This window comes from Capsicum annuum, chromosome 10, assembly GCF_002878395.1.
Source record: "Capsicum annuum cultivar UCD-10X-F1 chromosome 10, UCD10Xv1.1, whole genome shotgun sequence".
Taxonomy (NCBI): Eukaryota; Viridiplantae; Streptophyta; class Magnoliopsida; order Solanales; family Solanaceae; genus Capsicum; species Capsicum annuum.
In genome coordinates, this window is record NC_061120.1 from 53,811,509 (window position 1) to 53,836,820 (window position 25,312).

General features: G+C 37.8%; 1 protein-coding gene across 9 annotated transcripts in view; it reads left to right on the forward strand.

The window, feature by feature from the left end:
* The window catches only part of LOC107845704 (protein MON2 homolog), a 111,108-nt gene that overhangs the window by 65,472 nt on the left and 20,324 nt on the right, over positions 1–25,312 (forward strand). For 6 of the 9 annotated variants that reach the window (XR_007045658.1, XM_047397911.1, XM_047397915.1 and 3 more), the window contains exons 24-37: positions 3,582–3,625; positions 3,704–3,835; positions 3,932–4,063; positions 4,182–4,234; positions 4,328–4,376; positions 8,286–8,344; positions 8,613–8,764; positions 8,855–9,003; positions 21,323–21,451; positions 21,529–21,614; positions 21,711–21,826; positions 21,918–22,030; positions 22,176–22,299; positions 23,229–23,350. Coding sequence is in view for 8 of the 9 variants with exons in the window: in XM_047397911.1 (XP_047253867.1) it covers positions 3,582–3,625; positions 3,704–3,835; positions 3,932–4,063; positions 4,182–4,234; positions 4,328–4,376; positions 8,286–8,344; positions 8,613–8,764; positions 8,855–9,003; positions 21,323–21,451; positions 21,529–21,614; positions 21,711–21,826; positions 21,918–22,030; positions 22,176–22,299; positions 23,229–23,350 (1,460 nt within the window). In the remaining variant the exon portion in view is untranslated. The remainder of the gene's footprint in view (positions 1–3,581; positions 3,626–3,703; positions 3,836–3,931; positions 4,064–4,181; positions 4,235–4,327; positions 4,377–8,285; positions 8,345–8,612; positions 8,765–8,854; positions 9,004–21,322; positions 21,452–21,528; positions 21,615–21,710; positions 21,827–21,917; positions 22,031–22,175; positions 22,300–23,228; positions 23,351–25,312) is intronic. The other 3 variants (XM_047397913.1, XM_047397914.1, XM_016690165.2) reach the window with 1 other exon arrangement.

Sequence of the window (25,312 nt, forward strand, 5' to 3'; positions counted from 1 at the left end):
ATGTGTCACAACAAGTGAAATTCACTTACTGTTGAGTGCGTGAAATCAATTTTATAAAAGAAGAGAAAGAGGAGTTTCCGTGGTCCTTCTCACCGTATTCTTCTGCCTAAGATGTGGTGCCACGATGTATTTGATTTGAGAGTACCTATCGGACAAAGGGTTTTTATTGAATATTCCTCTCTATACCTGAATTCAATCGCTAAGAAAAGAAATATGGAATAAAGAGTGAAATTCCATAAAACATGTTCCACAAGGCACCTGTTCAATAAATCAAGACAAACCGATTGATTTAGTTGGGAGCGTAGCGTAGGAGACATGTAAGATGACTATCAACGGACAAAAGCCTCTCATTATTATTATTTCAATTTTATGTTTCAATCAGGTCTATGAAATGAAACATGACCATTTAAAGATTTAGTCCTCAACTCTGTAGCTCGTATCGACCTAAAGGCATCCACAGACTGTATGGGTCCGGCTCCCCCTGTCAGAAGGGCCCTGATCCATGTTAGCCCCATGTAGCAAGGAAATGGCTAAAGACACCAAGGCGATAGCCGTCCAAAATATACCGTGTAAACAGACACTATAAATATTATTATAAGAAAGGTTACTACTATGAGAAAGGTAAACAAGTACTCTTTGGAGAAAAAATATGAAATTCCATAGTATATTATCCCTATGCTTTCACCTATTTTTAGTTTTTATTGGTCAATAGTTATAATGACATTTTACCTTTTTCTTTTTTATCCCTCCTTATTTCATGTGTTGCCATTTTTTTTTTGGGTTCGTCTAAAAAAAATGTCATCTTTCCTTATTTTGTAAAGTGCCATCATGACCCTTGGTTTTTGGGTCATGACAAATAGGTATCAGAGCAACCAGGTTCATTGGTCTCATCAATGTAAGAACGGGGCGTCTAGTAGAGTCTCGTGAATCGGTACGTAGCCGTTCACATCTGTATTCGAGAGGCTATAAGATATCTTTAAGGAGCTTTCCTATGTGGGAGCTCTCTTCTCCAACTTTTCAACCCCTCCCCCCCTTTTTTTATTGATTTTTGAGAAGAGAAAGGTATTTATGAAAAGAAAGGACATGTTCGAACTGAAAATCCGGTGCAGTATCTGGAGAAAAATCCCCAAGTACCGATCTAATTGGTATTGATAGAAAATTATTGGTTGGCCATGACACTGAAGGTGAGGGAGAAGGGAAGTAGGCTGTGAAGAAGGAGGAGGAGTCTAATTGCGACCGTAGAGGTTGGAGAGAACATAGGAAGGAAAAGAGGAAGTAGAGGGAGCTATTGTTCATTTCTATGAACAGTTATTCAAGATAAAGCAGACTAGAGGCCTAATTTTGGGGGGGGGGGGGTGTTTCTATTATATTGTAGAGGAAGGTCCTTCTAGCATCGGGGACTACATACCTATTAGTCTAGTGAGAAATATATATAAGATTATTTCTAAGGTGCTTTCTAATAGACTTAAGAGAGTTTTGGACTAGATTGTTTCTTCATCACAAAATGCTTTTGTCAAAGAAAGACATATCATGTTTGAAACTTTGGTGGCTAATGAAGTCGTAGGTTCGAGAATGAAAAAATGTGTGTCGTGTATTTTGTGCAAGCTAGATCTTGAGAAGTCTTATGACCATGTAATTAGAAGTTCTTAGATTTCATTTTGTTGAAGATGTGTTTTGGGGAGAAATGGAAGAAATGAGTCAGTTTTTGCATCTCTTTTGTGAGATACTCGGTTTTGGTGAATGGCAATCCATGTGGCGTTTTAGCACGAGGGGTTTGAGGCAGGGGAATCCCTTATCACCTATGCTTTTCGTCTTGGTGATGGAAGCTTGTGAGTAAGATGATAGACCTAGCTCTTTTGGGAGATCATTTCAAGACTTTGTTTAGTGGTGGTGGAACCATGTCGGTCACCCATTTCTTATTTATAGATGATACTTTGGATGTTTGATGATGCTAATGGGATCCAGCTGGACTACGTTGGACAAGTGTTAACTTGGTTCCAGGGCTTAAAATTACGTTCAGTAAATGTGAGATCATGCCGGTTGGTGGTAGATAATATGGACATGCTTGCCCAAGTTTTGCAGTGCAGGATAGGGACTCTCCTTACTACCTACCTAGGATTACATTTGGGCACGTCGAGCTAGGATTGGACCATTGAGAATCTGGTCTTCTAGAGGTGAAGTTGTTGGCAGAAAAGATACTTGTCCAAAGGAGGCAAATAAGTGCTTGTTAAGAGAACGTTATCAAGTATCCCTACATATTACACGTCCTTATACAACACACCTGCCTAGGTTATAGATAAGATAGAGAGTTGCAAAAAAATTTTCTTCGTGATGCGACAGACAGAAAGTAGTTTTAGTTAGTTTGATGGGAGTCTAGGACATCTCCTAAATGGTGGGGAGAACATGGGGTTAAAGACTTGAAGACTTTCAAAAAAACTATTATGGGTAAATTATTGTAGAGATTTGGGGTGGAGGGGAATCTTCATGGGTGATAACGGAAAAATATGAAGAAATGGTAGGGGGAAGGAGAACAAATGTGATCAATACTCCTTTCAGGTTTGGTGTGTGGAGGAATATAGTGGAGGAGTGGAATTCTTTCGTTGATGACACTACTTTTAGGTTGGGGAGGGGAGCAGAGTTAGTTTTTGGGAGCAAAAGCGTTGTGGAAGTTAATTCCCTGTAATTTATAAGGTTTCATGCCAAAGGAAATTATCTGTTCAACAAGTTAGGAGGACACAAATGGATGGGACTTTTTGGGATTTGAGGTGCAAGAGAAACTTCCAACTCTCAAGTCCTATGAGAAGCTTTTGGTGAAGGAGGATGATATTTTTCCCATATGGTGCGGAATGGATATCAAAGGTGTCGAGGAAGGTGTGCTTCTTCATGTGGTTAGCTACTAAAGGGGTGATTTTGATGTGTTCAGTCTATAGTGACAAATGGAACGTTTCCATCGGAGCCATGGAAAAAGTATTCACTACTGCTCACAACGCCTTCATTCACTCGTCTTGCTACTTCGGAACTGTTAGCGAAAGGTTGTCTACATGAGTTGGTGTTTCCTATGTAAGGAGACTGGTGAGGATGTGATGTGAATCATATTCTGTTACATTGCAAATTAGCCACACGTTTAGGGGTAAGGGGTAGATATGCTTACATGGTTTGACGTCACTTGTGTAATACCAAGATCCGTGAAGGAGTTGATATTCAGCTAGAGAGTCAAGCTAGGGAAAGGAGGCGAATGTTACTCCTCAAGCTCTAATGTTGGTCGTTTGGAAAGAGGGTGATAGGAGAGTTTTTGAAGAGGTGGAGATGAGCTTTGCTCAATTGAGAAGTAGTCTCCTATCCCTTATTGTCTTTGGTACACCCATGTAGTTCCTGTTTGTATAGAGGATGGGTGTCTTTTCACGAGAACCATATTTTGTAGGCCTCTCTTTTGGTTTATCTCGTGTACAACCAAGATGGCCTTGTTATTATCAATGAAAAGCCTTACTTGAAAAAAAAGGTATGGTTTGTGAACATTAAATTTTTTTCTTTTCTTTTATTGCTCGTTGCTATGGCTAAATTATGATCGTATTCTATAACAGGGGTGTGGCCATTGTGGGATGAAGTAATTGGCCACTTTATTGAGGTAATCTAAGCCCAAATTTCATAAAATATTATGGTTGCACTTATTATATATTTTTCTAATATCTTCTTGTTTTTGTAGCTTACTGATAGTTCAAATCAACATGTGAGAATTATTGCACTGAATGCAATGGATCAATCTATTTCTGCTGTTTTAGGATCTAATGAGTTCCAGGAATGTGCATCATCCAAGCTCCGGGGAGCATTCGATGATGTGAGAATTAACCTTCCATTGAGAGTTCATGAGTTTTTGCATGCAAGGTGGTAGTATTCCTTAACCTTGACAAATTAACCTTGACAAACTCTCTAGGTACAAACTGAGAATACAGAGTTGAGGTCACTGGAGTGTGTTGTCATATCTCCACTGAAAGTGCTATTTTCTTCAGCTCAAAACATTGATGTTCGTGCTGCATCTCTGAAAATTCTTCTTCACGTTTTAGAGGTAATGTGATCCAAGTTACTAATATACTCCATAGCATTGATACAGAGATGCAGAACTCTCTTCTTGTAATCCTCTCTCACTACTCTTTCTATCTTTTTGATGATGTATATTTTCTCAGAGACATGGGGAAAAGCTCCATTATAGCTGGCCTAATATTCTTGAATTGTTAAGGTGCTCATCCAGTATTTCAAATTGCTTTTGGTCTTTAGAGCCATAGATTTTTCCATTTAAGAGAACTCTAAAATCTTGGAATGATGCTTTCAGGTCTGTAGCAGATGCGGCTGAGAAGGATCTCGTTACTCTTGGATTTCAGGTGACAATCCTAAACATTCATCAAAATTTAGGGTGCAAGTGATCTAGGCCATCGCATGAGATATGCGAGCCTGGTCGAATTTTTCTCAACCTGCTCTCCATTTATTTTGCTTAATGTTGATCGACTCAAGCCAGCTCAAGTAACAGGTCATCCACCAGACAATTTTGTTCTTTTTTCCAATACAAAAAAGAGGATTGTTGATGTAGTCTCTGGGGATCTCTTTGAAAATTATCATTAGGAAATATTTAGTGACCCGGACTATGTTTGCATTTGGTGGATTGTGGATCTTGGGTAGAGGTTTACCAAACAAACCAAATATTAAGTACAACTTGATATTTCTCATTTTCCAGATTCTTCTCATTCTTTGACTAAATTTCCTTTTTATTGTCCTATATCTTTTAAAGGCATTTTGGGGGAAATTAAAAATCTCGACCCAAAATGATTACCCTTTCATCTTTTCTGAAATACTACTTGAATGTTTAATTTATGAAGATGGGTGGTGTACTAATTTCCCTTTTTATGAATGTTTAATTTATGTTCAGTACATATAATCTCAATTACTCCCTCTGTCCTGTTTTATGTGTCGTCATTTCCTTTTTTGTCCGTCCCCAAAAGAATGTCACCTTTCCTTATTTGGTAACTATTTAAACACATAATTCCACTTTTATCGATATTGGTCCCACCTACTTAATTAAAGATAATAATAGTACATTTTTTTAATAGGGACAATATGGTTGACATCATCAAGTCTTTCCTTATTTTTTAAACTCCGTTCCTTGTCAAACTATGACACATAAAATTGGACGGAGGGAGTATATTGCTATCGCTCCTACTTGCTTCATTTTGGGTCCGATAGGAGGAGATTAATAAGGAGCTTTTGATGGAGTTGGGACTACTTTGTACAGTTAAAGAATAGCCTCTTCTTTATAATTGCTTTTTGATGCACCCATGAGGTACCTATCTGTATGGAAAATTTGTTGTATTTTGTAGAGAACCATTGTTTGTATAGGTTCTTTATCTGTTAGTATACTTCTTGCTTTCAAGAATTTCTCCCACATCTATAGAACTGCTTTATAAAAATGAATGGGCGTATAACAATATTGAGAGCTAAATGTGGGTGGGGAAACTGTCACAGATCCTGAAGCTATAAAGATAGAAATAGTGGACTTCTACCAAAAATGATATACTGAAACTGAGACATGGAGACCTTCAGGTGGGTGCAGGGAGGGGCACAAAATTTCTGAAGAAGATAATCTTATTCTACAAAAGGAGTTTTGAGGACAAAAGGAGTTTGAGGAGCAAGAGATATGGGATAGTATGAAGCTTTGTGCTGGAGGCAAAGCTCCTGGGCCTGATGGCTATACCATGGCCTTCTATATTCATTGCTTGGAGGTAGTAGGTGTGGAGGTGATTGTTGCTATTAGGAATTTCCATGAGAGATATGTTTTTGAGAAAAACTTCCGACTCTTTTTGTTGCTTTAATTCCCAAAAAGGTGCATGCAAAGGAGCTCACTGATTTCAGACCAATCAGACTAATTGGTAGTATGTATAAGATCATCCCCAAACTCCTCACTGAAAGACTCAAAAAGGTGATGCACAAGTTTGTGGAGACTCAACAATTGGCCTTTATTAAAGGAAGACAAATAATGGATGCTATCCCCATGGCAAATGAATGTGTAGATTCTAGAATCAGAAGCAATGCTCCAGGTATTGCTAGCTGGACATACAGAAGGCATACGATCACCTTAATTGGCAGTTTTGTTGGAAACCCTCTCTAGAAGAGGTTTTGGCGGCGGATGGCTAAGATGGATGAAGTTCTGCATTACAACTCCCAACTTTTCAGTTCTTATTAATGGCTCTCCTACCGGCTTTTTCTGGGTTCAGAGAGATTTAAGACGAGGTGACCCGCTATCTCCTTTTCTTTTCATCATTGCTATGAAAGGACTAAATGAGATGTTGAAGATTGCTTAAGAAAACCTTTGGTTAAAGGGCTTCAGAGTATCAAATAGAGTTGGATTTGAATTGGAGATCACACATTTACAATACACGGCCGAATACTTTCATCTTCTGCGATGCCAACAGTGAAAATTGAGGATTCTGAGAGTAGTTTTTATTCTTTTTGAAGCAAATCTGGACTTCATATTAGCTGGAACAAGAGTTTCTATTATCCGGTTAATGTAGTTCCTAATCTACCATCTCTGGCCAGGATCCTTGGTGGAAGAATTGGTGACCTTCCTGCTGCGTATTTGGGGATGCCTCTTGGAGCTAAAAGTGGGTCTATGAGTTTTTGGAATGGGGTGATTGAAAAATGTGAAAAAAGATTGGTGAATTGGAAGAGTCAATACCTGTCCTTGGGGGAAAACTAACACTAATCAATATTGTCCTGAATTCTATACCCACCTACATGATGTCCCTTTTCATATTCCTGGTTATGTTATTGATAGACTGGATGCTATGAGAAGAAACTTTCTTTGGGAAGGAAGCAGTGAGACCCAAATATTCCATTTGGTTAAATAGAAGGTTTTGATTGGGAGCAAACATGCTGGAGGTATGGGGTGAGAAATTGAAAAATCTAAACCATTATTTATTGATGAAATGGCTTTGGAGGTTAGCATCAAATGAACAAGCTCCGTGGAAGGAGCTAATCCAGTTAAAATATGAAATAGAAGACCACTGGTGTTCTAAAATGGTTACCGGCACTTATGGAACTAGTCTTTGGAGATCCATAAGAAATCTCTAGCCAAAGCTAAGAGGAAACTGTAGAATCAAGATTAGAAATGGTGTGAAGTTATCCTTCTGGGAAGATAGTTGACTGGAATAGGGCTCTTTGAAAGACCTTTATCCAGATATATTTAACATCAACCAATAGCAGAGGGCCTCCGTGGAAGAGGTCTGGTCAAACCAAGGATGAAATTTGAGCTATAGAAGGTCTTTAAATGATCGGGAGATCCACAGATTAGTAGATTTCTATAGAACTTTGGAACAGTGCAGAGGTGATAGTACTGTCCAAGACTGTTTGGAAAGGCAGCGTCACAAGCAAGGTAGTTTCAGTGTCAGAAGGGCTTACAAGAAGTTCAATCCTTGTATTAGTCTGATCAATGGGTGGCCCTGGAAACTGATTTGGAAACCCAAAATTCCCTATAAAGTGTCTTGTTTTACAGGTTACTTGCTAAACTGGCTGTTTTGACTCAGGAAAACCTCATGAAGAGGGGTTTCCATTTGAGTCCTAGATGTTTCCTCTGTGGGGAAGAGACTGAGACTGTTACTCACCTGTTTCTTCACTGTAGGATTACCAATCTTTTGTGGGATCTTTTCATCAATGTGAAGGGACTGAACTGGGTGATGCCAAGGAGAGTAACACAGACCCTGAAGATATGGAGTAGTTATGCCAACATCTCTGGAGATAAAGATAGATGGAAAATCAATCCTGCTTGTTTATGGTGGTCAGTGTTGCAAGAAAGAAACCTTAGATGTTTTCAGAACAAGAGCAACACTATCCAGAAGTTGAAGATGAAATGCTTGGTGTTGTTTCATTTTTGGTGTAAGCAGGAGTATATGGAAGATCTAGAGTTATGAATGTTTTAGGCTCTTTGTAATATTTGCTATAGGGTTGAAGATCTTCATGTATACTCTTTCTCTATTGTAATTAGGAACCTGTAACATGTTGTGGCAGGTTTGTTTTTTTTGGAAATAGAAGTTCAAGTTGTTACTCTATCAAAAAATAAATAAATATGAATGGGTTGGACAGAGTGCTTCACATAATTGATGGTTGCTCACTGATGCAACAATCCGTATTGGTTATGTTCTACCTTCTCAATGTTTATACTGTGAATGGTGCTACATTCTTGAACACGAAGCTTTAGTTTACATCTATATTAATGTGGATTGACTGGTGTAATTGTTTCGCAGAATCTTCGTGTCATCATGAATGATGGCCTTTCAACAGTACCTGCTGACTGCCTTCACGTGTAAGCTACTTTATGTTCCTCGACTTTGTCTATTTCTTCTCTTCGTTTTTGCAGCTTCGTCAGTACGTTTGAGCACACCATGCGCATAATTTCTGGAAACTGTGATCAATATGGAAACTGTGGTTTATGTGTTAAAATGAGAAAAAAGAGGAACTCGTTGGAGAGGCTCTCAGATGGCACAAAGGAACAAACTTTAAAACGAGGAATGAGCAAAAGAAAACCAGTAGCAGTAAAGTACTATTATATAATAATGTTATTTCCTTTGCAGATGCATTGATGTGACTGGGGCATATAGTGCTCAGAATACAGAACTGAATATCAGTTTGACAGCAATTGGCCTTTTATGGACTTCCACTGATTTCATCGTTAAGGGGTTTCTGCATAGACAAAAAGAAGAAAAAGAATCAGGTAGAACCACAGGTTGGTTCTCCTCTCCTATTAAACGAATGTACTTAGTTCTTTTGTCTCTTCTAACTGCTAGATGAAAACTGGATGTTTATCTGCTTCCAGATGGTAATGGAGTGAAGGAAGAACAGGGTCACAGTTTCTCTGGGAAAGTTAATGACCAAGCACTCCAAATGAATATTGTTGACCGTGACAAATTGCTCTTTTCAGTTTTTTCTTTATTACAAAATCTCAGTGCTGATGAAAGACCAGAGGTATTCATATTTTCTTTGGAGTTAAGCTTTTCATTTTTTGAGCAAACAATCTGCTATGCAACTAATTCATAGGCTTTCAAGACCGTTTCTTGTTTCTTCTCAATCATCCGTAGGTGATTGATCAGAAACTTAGTACATGATATCATTGGGGAAGATATGGGAGATACAGAAATCTGCTTTGCGGCAGGTTTTAAAATCATATTAAATATGTAAAACAGTCACAGGGAATGAAGTCTGATTTGAATGGGTGCAGAGGAGGAGACAACAGATGCGGTGAGTGCCTTTTAGTGCTAATATAATGCAGTGGATAGTGGGGATATTAAATATGGCATCAAAGATACTAGGGGGAAGTAATTAAGAGATGGAGGTTGCAAGATCGTTTTGCAGCCATATTCTGTTCACTAAATAACAGATATGGGTTGAAGGTATATTAGTATAGTGGTGAATGTTAATCAATCCTGATAGTGCCAGAGACAACATTTAATGCAGGGTGGGGGCATATAGCATTAAAGATCGGAAAATTTATTAATACTAGAAGGAGGGATGCATCAATTACTTTTCTTGTCTTTTCTTTATTCGTTTACTTTTCTTTTGAATATTATATATTACACTAATTAATCCCTAATTAACCATTTTAATTCTCCATAATTATATCCACCCCACCCATCTCTCATCTTACCGAAAAAACCATGTGCGGCCATTACCACCATATCACCTTCAATTCCTCTTCTTATTCGCCAGCCACCACCGTTATCACTGTTAATTTATTCTTCTTCACCACCTTCAATTCCTTTTTTTGCTACCCACCACCAACAGACCCACCACCATATTTTATTTTTTAAAAAGTTTAAAAAAGAAAATCGAAATTCGGAATTAGTTCATAGAAGAGGTGGGTGTAAAAATCAACCATAGTCCCGTTATTTTCAGATTTCAAATATTTTATTACTTTCTATCATCCATTATCCTGGTTCTCTTCGAATAATTCCAAACAATATCACGACTTCTTTTCCGTTTGACGATTGGAAGGTAAAATTTTTTTAATTACGATCTTTACCATTTCTGGGATAAATATACAGATTTAGGGCTTAATTTTTTAAATTGATTAAAGAGCTGAAAGGACGGGATGGTGATATACAGTAGTCAAGGTGGTATTCCGATGAAAATGGAGGAACACAAAGAAGAAGAGGAAAAAAATAGAGAAAGACGGGAAGAAAAGAAGTGAACAGAAAAGTATATCCCCCAAAAATGTACTTTGCTAGAGTGACGATGAAGAAGAAGAAGAGGAGGGAGTGGGATATCCCAAAAATATGTATTTTATAAAGAAAAAGAAGAAAAAAAGCTCAACAAAATGCGCCTCTTTTTAAATTGTTTTTATTTTTTGTGCCACATCAACTTGTAGGACGGTATTAAATTCACTTTTGACATGTATAGGGGTGGGCGTAATAGGTTGTCGGATTAGTTTGTGTGTGAAATTGACTTTTCGGGACAAGTTCAGGGTGTATTTGATGTCTTTTCTCAAATAATAAATACTAAAACCTAACCCGGAAACTTTTAAATCAGGAAGCTTTAAGCTAGGAAAACATGTAAAAATAATATCAAAATTCTTCTCTAACTAAACAAGCAAAAGTCGCCAACTAAGTTTCTCGGACTCTTCAAAAAATGTCTACGGTTGCGTGTCGGATCCTCCAAAAATAGTGTATTTCTAAAGGATCCGACACGGGTGCGGCAACATTTTTGTAGAGTCCGAGCAACTTAGGTCGCCAAAACTTCTACCATAATATATAAAAGAGGGGAATGGTTGTTAGGGTGATGATGCTATATGGGAATGAATGTTGGGCCTCTAAGGTCCTATATATCTACAATATGAGTGTCATAGAATTGCAAATTTTAAGTGAGATGTGCAATCCTATATAATTAGACAAAATTTGATGATTCACATTAAACATTGGATTAATATAGCGCATAAGGATAAAATGAGAGGTCATTTGAGATGGTATGGTCATGTCCTTCTAGACCTCCAGAAAAACACGGTCCTTGGGAGTGAAGCCATGATTGAAGATTTTAAAAGGGAATGAGCTAGACCTAAAATTCACTTTGTTACAGAGTCGCAACAAATATGTATAGGATTGTATATGATAGCGTAGCCGATTTATAAGGATTTCACTACCTAGTTACTACCCAGTGTTGGATCGTCATTTCTAGCATAGCCCAAGTATTCTCTGATGTTGAATCACTATTTGGAGGGTTTTTCGTCACTTTTGGGTTAATTTTTCCCTGTAGCTTCTTCACTTAGATCTAGTCTTTTGTTGCAGATTTGGTCTTGTGTTTGTTCTGCTGCGATTACTGATTTCTAATTTAATATCCAATTAATATTGCTTTGTGGATGGTTGTTCCTCATTGCCAGTTCCTTTGTTCCTTGTTGCTTTGTTTGAAATCTGGTATTTGAATCTCGACCGCAATCATTTCGTTGGTATTGGCTATTGGTTTGTTTGTTGGCATCTGTATTCTTTTGGGAATTTGAGTTGGAAAATATAACTCAAATAATTACAAAGGAAGAAATATGGCTACAAAGCAAAAGGGTAAGACAATTTTGGTTTCGGTTAAGGAGTTTATTATATTCTCTCAATAACCACTTCAGTTAGTACATTTTGCTGGGTCAGATAAATCATGTCTTATCTCCTTTATCAATAAATGGGTGATTGATTCAGGTGCCACAAATCATATGACAGGTAATCCTATTTTTTTTTAGCTTTCAATCACACAAAGCACCCTCTCCGATTATTGTAGCTGATGGATCAGCTTGTAACATTGTTGGATATGGAACTATTCAACCTACCTCGTCTATAACTCTGTCATCTATATTGAGTCTACCAAAACTGGCCTTCAATTTGATTTTAGTTAAATTATCAGAGGTTAATCGTTAGATTTCATTCTTTCCCGATTATTGTCTGTTTCTAGTGGCGGAGCCACCTTTGCTCCAGGGGGCTCATCCGAATCCCGTTCGACGAAAAATTATACTGTTTTTTATACTATTTTTACATGGTTAAATTTTTTTTTATGCATATATAGTAGATGTTGAACCCCCTTTGACTACTTTGTATATATACTTCGGAACCCCTTCAATGAAAATCCTGACTACGCCACTGTCTGTTTCGTGATCTTGTGAAATCAGGTTATTGGTAAAAGACATGTGGCATATGATCTTTATATTCTTGATGAGTGAGAGTCTCCGTCTGTTGCCTGCTCTAGTTGTCTCCCTTTAAGGCACATTGTCTACTAGGACATCCTTCACTACCTTTGTTGAAAAAGCTTTTGTCTTCAGTTAAATATTTCTTCATTGGAATATGAGTCTTGTTGATTTGCAAAACACCACCGCAACTCAGTAGGTCCAAGGGTTAATAAGCGAGTTGAGTCAGCTTTTGAATCAGTTCATTCTGATGTTTGGGGACTATGATGTCCTTTTGTTTTGAAAACTGGACATAAGTACTTTTGTCACTTTTGAAGATGATTTCTCTCAAATGACTTGAATTTATTTTATGAAGAATCACTTTGAAGTGTTTACTCATTTTTTTGCTTTGCTTCAGTACGTACTCTGAGAAGTGATAATGCTAAAGAATACATGTTAGAATTATTTGGGACATGCATGAGACAACAAGGTAAGGCTGCGTACGATACACCCTTGTGGTGGGGCCCTTCCCTGGACACTGCACATAGTGGTAGCTTTAGTGCACTGGGCTGCCCTATGTATGAGACAACAAGGTATTCTTCATCAATTTTCATGTGTTGATACACCTCTCAAATTGGGGTTGCTGAGAGGAAGAATAGACATCTACTTGACACATCCCAAGCTCTCATTTCTGTTTTGTAAACCATTTTGGGCAGATGCTGTCTCTATGGCTTGCTTTCTAATTAATTGCATGCCATCTTCTGTGTAGGATGGTGATGTGCCTTATAATGTTCTTTTTTCAAACAAGTCACTATTTTTGGTGGAACCTAAGGTATTTGGAAAGATATACTATGTTCGAGATATCCGATTGTTTGTTATCAAGTTGGATCCCAAGGCATTGAAGTGTGTTTTTCTAGGTTATTCTCGCCTTCAGAAGGGATATTGGTGTTATTTTACTGAACTTGGCAAGTGTTTGGCGTCAACTGATGTGGTATTTTGAGGGACTTCACCATTTTTCTATGCACCTCCTATTTCTACCTCTATAAGTCAAGAGGAGGAAAATGAGTGGTTAGTCTATCATGTTACTCGTACTTCGATAGAACAATCATATGATGTTCCTGTGTCTCTTAGTTCTTCCATTGAGTCTCGATCGACTATTATGCCTTTAGCACCTCTTTCAACTGCATCAACAAGACCTCTATTTTGATGAAGTTTACTCGAGGAAGAAAGAGGCTAACAATATGTCTTGCACGATCCTCTTCCGGTTGATCCTTCAGAAAATCCTGACCTTCCTATTGCTCTTCGCGAAGGTATACATAATTGCAAGTCCACATATTCCATTGCTAATTTTGTTTCCTATGACTGCTTATCTTGTACGTCTAGATCTTCGATTGCATCTCTAGACTCCATTTGTGTACCCCAAAACTGTGAAGGCGGCTTTGAATCATTCTGAATGGTCTGATGCAATGCTTGATGAAATACAATCCTTAGAGGAAACACACGTGGGATTTGGTGGATTTACCTAAAGGAAAGAAACAATAGGATGTAAGTGGGTCTTCATAGTTAAAGTTAATCCAGATGGTGCCGTTGCAAGACTTAAGGCCGGACTTATGGCCAGACTTGTGCTCAGACTTATGGGGTAGATTATTCAAACACCTTTTCCTCGGTTGCCGAACTCGCGTCTATCGCCTGTTCATTTCTCTAAGTGCTTTCAAGAATTGGCCTTTACATCACTTGAATATCAAGAATCTGTTTCTTCATGGTGATTTAGGAAGTGTATATGGAAAAACTATCCAGTTTTGTTGCTTAGGGGGAGTATGGGAAAGTCTGTTATTTGAGAAGTCCTTGTATGGCTTGAAAAAGAGTCATGGGCTTGGTTTGGCAAGTTCACTGAGGTAGTTCAGGATTTTGGGCTGAAAATGAGTAAATGTGATCACTCAGTCTTCTATCGACAATCAACCACTGGTACTATCCTTCTTGTTGTATATATTGATGTCATGTCATCACAAGAAATGATTTTGGGGGGATCTCTTCCCTCAAGTCTTTCCTGCATATTAGGTTTCATGCAAAGGAGTTGGGTCAGTTGAAATACTTTTTGTGAGTGAAAGTAAAAAGAAGCAAGAAGGGAATTTTTCTGTCTCAAAGAAAGTATATTCTGGACCTACTTGCAGACATGGGAAAGTTAGCAGCCAAACCTTGCAGTACTCCAGTGACTCTCAATGTGCATATTTTGAAAGACGTTGATGATCCTTTGATGACCCAAAGAAATATGGGAGGTTAGTTGGGAAGCTAAACTACCTTACTGTGATTTGTTCAGATATTGCTTTTGCGATAAGTGTTGTTAGCCAGGTCATATCTGCACCCACAATCAATCATTGGGAAGCTTTAGAATAGATTCTATATTACTTGAAATGAGCTTTTGGACTTGGCATATCGTATAGCAATCATGGTCATACTCGTGTTGAGTGCATTGCAGATGCTGACTATGCTGGATCCAAGATTGACAGGAGGTCGACTACAGGTTATTGTGTCTTCGTTGGAGGGAACCTAGTTCATGGAGGAGTAAAAACCTATGTCACAGTCTACATGTGAGATTATGTGGATAATTATGATGCTTTATGGCGGGAGGTGGGGAATAATGTAATGTTCTCAGTCAAGTCAGGTAGGGAATAATGTAATGTTCTCAGTCAAGTCTTTTTTATGGAAAACTTAGTCAAGTCTTTTTATGGAAAATTTCTGGTTGGAGAGGTGGATGTTTTTCCTTGTAATACTGTTTGAATTTCTAAGGCACTGAGGAAGGTGTGTTTCTTCGTTTGGCTAACCACTCATTGGGTGATCTTGACAGCAGAAAACTTAGAAAGCGAAAGGTTGGTTGCATCAGTTGGTGCTATATGTGCTAGAAAACAGGTGAGGGTGTGGATCATCTTTTTCATTGTGATTTACCGTGAGGTTATGGTGGGATATGTTTAGGTGGTTTGATACTTCATGGGCAATGCTTAGAACTGTGAACGAATTGATGATTAGTTGGAAAAGCGGGAGAATGAGGAGAAGACGTAAGGCTTGGAACGTGGTTCCACTCGCGTTGATGTGGGTGGTGTGAAGAGAAAGAAATATGAGTGCTTTTGAGGAGGTAGAATCGAGATTTTCTCATTTAAGGAGTAGCCTCTGGTTCCTTATTTTCTTTTGGTGCACCCATAGAATTCCAACTTGTATAGGGGATTCGGCGGAGTTTGTAGAAAATCCTTTATTATTGTAGATTCTTTGCTTTTTGTGTACTCATTGTATACAACCAATTGTGTGGCCATGATTATGAATAAAAATACGTTTACCTGATGAAAAATGAAAATTAGTCTAAAGCATCATACACCAAAACTCTGGTGTGATAATCAAGCTGCTCTTCATATTGCCTCAAATCAAGTGTATCATGAAAGAACTAAACACATTAAGGTTGACTGTCATTTTGTTTGTGAGAAGATTCAGGAAAATTTTATTTCCATTGGCTTATTCTTGTTGGTACACTAACGTTGAGTCAATATTTACTAGGACCTAGGAGGATTCTTTATCTTGTTTGGTTTGTGAGAAATAATGGAAAAAAATATTATTGAATTATGTATCTACATAATTACATTGAGATCCTATTTATAGACACTATATTACAATCTTTTTTCAATTAGGATTTTATATACTATTCCTATCCTGCTTATATTCTAACACTCCCCTTAAGCTTGTGCAGACAAGTCATATGTATCTAGCTTGTTACAAGTATAATTAATATGAGGACTAGTGCGAGACTTGGTGAAGATATCTGCAAGTTGATCACTTGACTTTGCAAATTTTGTAACAATATCTCCTGAGAGTATCTTTTCTTTGACAAATTGACAATCAATCTCTATGTGCTTAGTCTTTTCATGAAACATTGGATTTGATGTGATATGAAGGGTTGCTTGATTATTACATACAAGTTCCATTGTTTGATCCAAACTAGCTCACAAGTTGCTACAACCGTTGCTCGATATTCTGCTTCCGCACTATATCAAACAACCACACTCGATTTCTTACTCTTTCAGGAGACCAAATTGTCTCGTACTAAAACACAATATCCGGATATAGAACGTCTATCAAAGGGTGATCCTGCCTAATCAACATCCGTATATCCAATGATATGCTCATGACCTCAATCCTCAAAGAGTAGTCTTTTACCTAGAGCTGATTTTATGTCGCAGAATACAAACAACTGCTTCCCAATGACTATCATTGGGGAAGTCATAACTGACTTACAACACTCATAGGAAAAGTTATGTCAGGTCAAGGCACTGTGAGATAATTCAACTTTCCAACCAACCGTTTATACCTTCTTAGATCACTGAGTGGCTCCCTTTATCCTAGCAGAAGTTTAATGGGTATGCATCCCATCATTGTTGTCTCCTCAAGAATGTCTAAGGCATACTTCCGTTGAGAAATAACAATATCTGATCTGGATTGAGCCACCTCAGTACCTCAAAAATATTTCAGTCTGTTGAGGTCTTTAGTTTGGAATGTTGAAAGAGATGTTGCTTTAAATTAGTGGTACCATCTTGATCATCACCGGTGATAACAATATCGGCAATATAAACCACCAAATAAATACATAGATTTGGTTTAGAATACCGATAAAACACTTGAGTGATTAACTCCATTACGAATCATGGCAAACTCCTGAATTACTGTGCTAAACTTCCCAAACCAGGCTCGAGAGGACTGTTTTAGACCATAGAATGACTTGCACAATCGACATACAAGGCTACTAGACTCCCTCTGAGCTACAAAATCGGGTGGTTGCTTTATATAGACTTTTTCTTTCAATCAGTGTGCAGAAAAGCATGCTTAATGTCCAATTGATAAAGTGGCCAACGACGAATAACAACCATAGATAAGACAGACATATGCTATTTTAGCCACATGAGAGAAAGTGTCACTATAATCAAGCCCAAATATCTGCGTATATCCTTTGGCAACAATGCGAGCCTCAAGTCTATCAATCTGATCGGCAGGACCAACTTTGTCTGCATAAATCCAATGACAACCAACAACAGATTTTTAGCTGTAGGAAGGAAAATAAGCTCCTTAGTACCACTCATATATAAAGCAAAAATCTCATCAATCATAGCCTGCTTCCATCTTGAATGAGAAAGTGCTTTACCTGTAGTCTTAGGGATGAAAATATAGGACAAAGATGATACAAAAGCATAATGGGTGATGATAGACGATGACAACTCAAAAAAGTAGGTTAGCATTACGAGTGAAGCGTATACCTTTTTGAAGTGCAATCGATTGGCTAGGAGGAGTCAAGTCCATAGTAGGAGCAACGTCGACGCATGGCATGAATCATCTGGGACTAATATTGGATGATGACGACGATGATAAGTGGTGGCACTGCTGAAGATGTAGAAGTAACCATCGATTCCTCAAAGGCTGGTGTAGGTAAGACTGGAGGTATGAGTAAGACCTCAGAGATATCATGATATCAGAAGATGTGTAGTAAGGTTTAGTAAGGTTGAGATTCAAAGAATGTATCATCGACAGATATAAGGTAGCAACGAAGATCAGGTGAATAATAACGAACCTTTTTTGAACTTAAAAGTAACAAAGGAAGACACATTTGAGAGCACGAGGGGCTAATTTATCATTTCCTGTGGCTAAGTTATGAACAAAACATGTGCTACCAAAGACATGTATGGGAATAGAGTAAAGATGTGACTGAGGAAATAGTATGGAATGGGGAACCTGATTCTGAATAGAGGATGATATAGGAAGATGCGAGGACTGCACCGCCCAAAAAATGTAATGGAACATGTGATTTAATTAGAGTAGTGCGAGCAGTCTCAATGATATGCCTATTCTTCCTTTCAGCTATGCCATTCTGATGAGGGGTGTACGAACACGATGTCTGGTGAAGATTCCGTGGCGAGTCAAAAACTCGTGAAACTGGGAGGATAAATATTCTAAGACATTATCACTATGAAAAGTACGAATAGAAACACCAAATTGATTTTGTATTTCAGTACAAAAACTACTTTTGAATGTAGAATATAACTCAAGACAATCTGTCATTAAAAAAACAAGTACATTTTGAAAAATTATCACTAAAACTAACAAAATAACGAAATCTCAAGGGTGAACTGACTCTACTAGGACCCCAAATATTAGAATCAACTAGTGAGAAAATAGACTTTAAACGACTCTCAATACTACATGAAAACGTAGCAAGGGTGTGTTTCCTAAGTTGACACGACGCACAATGTAATGTGGATAAATTAGACAAACTAGGCACCATCTTCTGTGGCTTGGATAGACTCGGATGTCCCAAACGTTTGTGAATTAGGTTTGGAGGGTCTATAGCGGAGCATGCTGTGAAGGAATTTGAAGAGGTAAGATGGTAATAGCCTTGTGATTCATTTCCTGTGCCAATCCTTAGTCCCGTACTGTGGCCTTTCACTAGAAAAATAATCATAAAAAAAGTAATACTACTATTAAGGGCGCATGTCAAATGGCTAACAAATGCAAGATTAAAAGGACAATCAGGGACAAAGAACAGTGTAGAGAGAAGACAAGGGTTTGGCTTGTCCAACTCCTTTTGAATTTTTTTGGATCCCATTAGCTAAAGTAATAACAGGAAGAGATTTTTAAACAATAGCAGATAGAAGTAAGTGATTTGTTACCAGAAATATGATCAGAAACACTTGAGTCTACGACCCATGATCCAAGAATACTAGACTGTGAAACACAAGCAAAAGAATAAGCAGCAACAAAAGCATCAGAGGCTACTTGTGGAGACGTTTGCTTACTTGCTCGATACCGAAGGAAATCATCATATTCTTTCTGTGCAATATGAGCATTATTGGATGGTTGATTAGGCTGTGGAGATGAGATGTCTGCTTAGTCGTTCGATTCCGAAGGAACTCATTATATTCCCTTATAGCAATAGATCATAACTGGGTGGTTGACCATGCAAAATATGACATATATCCCTAGTGTGTCCACACTTATGACATTAACTACATTTAGATCGAGATTTTCCAGAACGACCTCCTCCTCGCCGATTTTCTATAGGCTAATATGTTTGTTTTTCTGTGGTTTGAGATGCGAGGATAGAGGAGTTAACAATGGGTGATGAAATTACTTTGTGACTAGGAGGCACAACACGACGAAGTAGACGAGAGAATAACTCATCAATTGTAGGAACTGTAGGACTAGCTAAAACTAGTCACGTATTAAATCATGGTCAGTAGAAAGTCTAGCAAGGGTATGAACTAGAAACAACATTTATCTGTGCTCTTGTTGTTTTTCCACATCTTCAGTGACGGGCATCAATGTTTCAAATTCCTCCTTGACTGCTTGTACCTGTCCCAAGTAAGTAAAAATATCGGATTCTTGTTTCTTTAAGTTGGTCATTCAAGATATTGTATCATAAGGACAAGATATGTCATCAGTGTATAAAGCATGGGCCTTTGCCCAAATTCAATAACATGTCTGGAATGGGCGAAACAAGGGTATCAACTGGGAATCAATAGATCGCCATAAGAGACTACATAATTGAGTGTCAACCTTCTCCCATCATTCTTTGGCTTTCACATCTTCCTCACTAGATTTTGCCTTTTCATCTACCACACTAGCCTTGATCTTTAAGTGATCTTGGACACCTTGACCTTTGCACCACAACTCAATTTAGAAAGCCCAAGCTAAGTAATTTGAACTTCCCATTAATGGTTCAGAAGTGATCGTAGGGCTTGAACTTTTAATTCGTGTATTTTTGGAGCCAAAAATAGCACGCCCAAAAGACATATTGTGAAATTTGCCTAGAAAGCAACAAAAAATAGTAATCTTGTAAAGAAACAGTAATGAATGAGTTCTGAAATAAGATTGTAATCTGGAAAGAATTCTAAAAGTTGCTGGAAAAATTTCTGAATGTCGCCATAATCATAATTTCGGCGATTGGAATCTGGAAAAATACTGCCGGAATCTGGAACTGTTGTTGGAGTCTGGTCGGAAGATCTGGATGACTCCTGAGAGTCAACAAAAGCTTAAAAAAACGATTGGAATCTCTGGTGCGTGACACAGATCTTGCTGGAAAATTGCACCGTCTCCGGCGTGTGAGAGCACGTGAGATGCTGTTTTCCAATGGTTCTTGTTGGGGTTTCATCGCCTGAGATTTTCTAGACTCGCGTAGTGTTTGTTTTTCACACAATACTGACCAAAGAAGATGACACATATCAATCACCGGAAATTGACGCGTAGTGACTGACGAGTTTTCTTTTCCCTGAAGTTCCTCACCAATGCTCTGATACCATGTTAGAAACAATGGAGAAAAAATATTATTGAATTGTGTATCTACATAATTACATTGAGGCTCTACTTATAAGCATTATATTATATTCCTTTTCCAAGTAGGATTTTATATACTCTTCCTATTCCTACTCATATTAAATAGGGTTATCGTATGCAACTTAGATATCCATGCAAACTTAGACAAAATAAACCACAATGGAAGCAAATAAATCCTTATAGGCAATACCAACCAAGTGAGGTTAAGGCTTAGTCTTGTTGGCACACCAACATTAATTCAATATTTTCTAGGGACTTGGGTTATCTTCATTTTGTTGGGTTTTTGTATGTAACTTAGAGAATGTTTTGAGTTGAGGAACCTAATTTATTGAGTGTTCGAATGAGATGGGTCTACATGGACCACAATGATGGTGAGGGTTAGTATTGCCGACCTGGCTACCTTGGATTGACACTCAGTAATAGTAGTAGTTGTTATTGTAGGATGAAAAATAAGAGTTCCCTGCAGTAAATTATGGTACCTAATTCTTCTCATGTGTTCTATTTTGGCCTCATCAGCCATTTCTTGGTAAAAGCTCTTTATGATGTCTCTCTGTGAATGTTGAGAAAAATCCTAGTGTGTAACTGTTTTTAGGATTTCAGTGCAGCCAGCTAATTGAAGGTTTCCTTCTGTTCCTGTGACTCTGTTAAAGTTACATTATAAAGTCATACTTGGTTACTTCTTAAGTAGACAGGAGCTGAAGCTACTCCTAATCATGATGATAATTATGTGGTCTTTTGATGCTTTTTTAAGTAGAGGACATAATTATGTGTTTGAAGCATTCTATTTTTTAGGTTAGGAACTCTGCTGTTCGGACACTTTTTCAAATTCTTGGAAGCCATGGGCAAAAGCTTTCAAAGAGTATGTGGGAGGATTGTCTATGGAATTATATTTTCCCTACACTAGATCGCTCTTCTCACATGGTAGGTTGAAATGTCTCCAATTTATTTTAGGGACTTTCCTGTGGCTTTGCTTGACCAATCAGATATATTTTGCTTAGGCTGCAACATCTTCAAAGATAGAATGGCAAGGAAAAGAACTAGGAACACGTGGAGGGAAAGCCGTTCATATGCTTATACACCATAGGTGTGCCAATTTTTGTATGACCATTCATTGTCAATATATTATTTCTATTTTTTTTTAGTTGAATGTCTCTGTTGAGTGAATTAATTGGTTCTGCAGTCGTAACACAGCTCAGAAACAATGGGATGAGACACTTGTGCTTGTACTTGGGGGCATAGCTCGAATTTTACGTTCTTTTTTCCCTTTCTTGAGAAGTTTAGACAATTTCCAGTCTGGTAATATTCACAAAAACCTTTTTATTTTTTTTTCATGGTCTTTACCTAGAGACATTTGCAGTGATCATAGAAGAATTCTGTGTTTATGCAGGATGGGAGACTTTGCTTCTCTTTGTAAGAAACAGCATATTTAATGGTAGTAAAGAAGTAGCTCTTGCAGCTGTGAATTGTTTACAGTCCACCATAGTTTCTCATTCCCCAAAGGTAATAATGTGATTCACTGTATTTATGCAAATAGCATTTCTTCATGCATAGAAATAAGGCTACAGATGTTTATCAGTTTGATGAATATTACTAAATACATGTAGATTTTAACTTATTTTCAATGCATAAATTCCCTATGAAGCAGGGAAATTTGCCTATGCCTTATCTTACTTCGGTGCTTGATGTCTATGAGCTTGTGCTGCACAAGTCGCCAAACTACAACGGGAATATGGCATACAAGTTGAAGCAGGAGATCTTACACGGTCTTGGTAAGTCTAAATATGTGTAATAATTGACATTGCTCAATAAGGGGCCGTTTGGGAGCTTGAAGGCCAGATTAGAATTTGATCTGCTCTTATGAAATCTAAATAGAAATTTGTCTCGATTAGCTGAATCTAGTTTGCATTTAGTGTTGTGTTTGATCAAACTGGATGTTAAGAAGTATTTTATATGATTTCTATTTGGAAAATTTATTACTCTACACTAATTTTAAAAATACTTGGATGACAATAATTCTAAATAGCTTTAGTTCTATTTTATTTTGTAAATGATGTGGATATTATATGCATATGTATAATATATATAATAAAATATCAGAACAGACTTTCTAGGACCACTCAGTTTGACTTGGAGAAAACTCAAATCAACCAAATTAGAATTTTAACTTTTCTCAAAACTAGGATTTGCTGTTACCAGTTTCAAAAATAAGAAGGGACAAAAAACTAGGATTTGGAATAAGATGACGCTGAATTCAGATTAGGTAAGTTCTCAGCTGGTGCAATGAATTTGAGCACCATGAGTTTTAACATCACATGAAGTTTGCTGCTGAGAAACAGTGTCTATGACGCTTAAAATTGTATAAGAGAAATACTGTAAATAGTATAGTGCATCTTTCCTTTTCAGGCTAGAGAGGCCAAAAAAAGCAGAATTGTTTTTGTCCCATGTCCTGGTTTTTTTAAGTCCCTCATACATCAATTGCTTTGTCCCTTGTATCTGTAGGTCGGGCAGCCTGGAATGCTTATTGTTTGAGTTTATATGTCCATGATCACAAACCCTAATTACATTGTGAAATCCATAAGTTTGGACTTGAATTATTAAATTCTTTAATTTCACCCAGATTATGAAACTGATGTTGAAGCTTTTATTTACTTATTTGTACTCTATCAGTCATATGCAATGAGTACCTTTTTATTGGCAGGTGAATTGTATGTTCAAGCACAAGGGATGTTTGATAGTGGCACATACCTAAAGCTGCTGGCAGTTGTAGATTCAGGGATTAAACAAGCCAACGTCGTCAATAGTAACTTTGAAGCCGAATATGTGAGTACTTGCATTTCATGTGATATAATTGGCATGCCTCAAGATCCCCTGGCCCTATGAATGGAACCTGACAACCCCCTCATTGACAATCATAAATAGTAGCAAAAAAACCCAAAACCGAATCTAAGTCCAACATATAAACGATAACATAGCTAAATCCAATAACAGTATCTAAATACAACACTGAATATGAAAATAGGTCCAGACCCATCCCAGCTTATGGCATCTTAGCGTTTATAAGTACATAGCATTGTCTGAAGTGGAAACAGACAATATTGGAGAAAACTCCTAGCAACCACACAACGAAGCAGTTGGCTCATCTATGAAATCAGCAATTCCTATTATTAATCAACTTCGAAGCTTGCTAGTGCTTGAATTGTGTCTGCAATAAATGCAAGGAAAGAAAAGGAAGAGTGAGTATGGAGAGTACTCTAAGTATCACCGGCTCCTGACAATTTAGTGGCAAGAGTGGTGATACGAATGTAATCTTCTATCAATACTGTGTACATATATTATACTCAGCAATAATAAACATAATAAAGCATATGACAATATGCATATGGTCCAGCATATACATTAAGGAAGCATATGACAGTATGCATCATATAGTCCAGCATATACATTAAGGAAGCATATGACGATATGCATCATAAAGATCACAACTTATCACAATAATCTACGTGCTCAATAACTTGCGTGCACACTGTTCTGGGGTCCACCTAGACTAAAGACTCGTGAGGGACGACCCAGTACACACGTCCGAAACTGAAATAACTCAAACATGAATCCATTAGTGTTGTCAAAGACTCATTTAAGCCGCACTTAAGCCCTGAAGCTCGAAAAAGCTTAGGGAGGGCACATCACCTCGCTTAAGCTGTACTTCAGTATAGGTAAGACACTAAGGAGTGAGCCTCATTGATAATTGACACACCTTAGTCAAAATTCAGAAATGCTCCCAGGCACTCTTCCAAGGCAACTTTCTGAAGGTCCCTTCCAGACCGATAGACCTCTTTTCTATATCTGCAGGGAAATCTTACGAGCCTAGTGAAACCATTTCAGAATCTGAAGTTTGGTACAATTGGGTGGAAAGTACGAGGCCCAACTGATAAAATACATTAGGACATAGACATAGCTGATGGGAATAATTGCAAAAAAGCAGGATCTGTTGAGTTGAGACTTTAGGTCAATTAGTCTCATCTTTGGAGCGTACAAAATAATTGCAAAAGTTCTAGCAGAAATGATGAAACGTAGAAGGGCCTAAAATACCCTTCAAATATTGAAATTGGCTCTAAAATATCCTCTGTTAACCTGATGGCTCTAAAATACCCTTCCATCCACCTTTATGGCCCAACTTTACCCTTACCACTAACGGACCTAAGTTAAACCTTAATTACAAAATTGCATTTATTACGTAAAAGCTTTCTATTGGTAAAAAATTAAATCAATTAAAATGTTGTCATCCCTTATAACCAAAGCCAGATCCAACTTCTACCCAACCCAACCTACTAAATTAAGCAGCACATCGATCCTCTCGATCCTCTGCTCTTCTATTCCATGCTGTGTAAGGGTCACTGCCCTGTTGTACCAATTTCTTGTTTTGTCTACTTTCCTTCATGCCAAAACAGCTTAGCCCAGAAACTGTTTACTACTCCTACCCGAATTCTCGACCATCATAGGAATAAGTGAGGGACATGCACACATGTGGCTCATCAGACCCATTAGAGCAACAACAATAAACCCAGTGTATTCCCATAAAGTGGGGTCTGGGGAGGGTAAAATGTACGCAGTCTATACCGTTATCTCCAAAGAAGTAGAGAGGCTGTTTCCGATAGACCCCCGGCTCAAGATAGGGAATAGTAAACAAGAGTGTAATGAAACATGCAGCATGATGGATGGCATAACATAAAAAGGAATAAGACATACTAAAATAAAATAGAAATCAGAGCAATACAAAATATGATA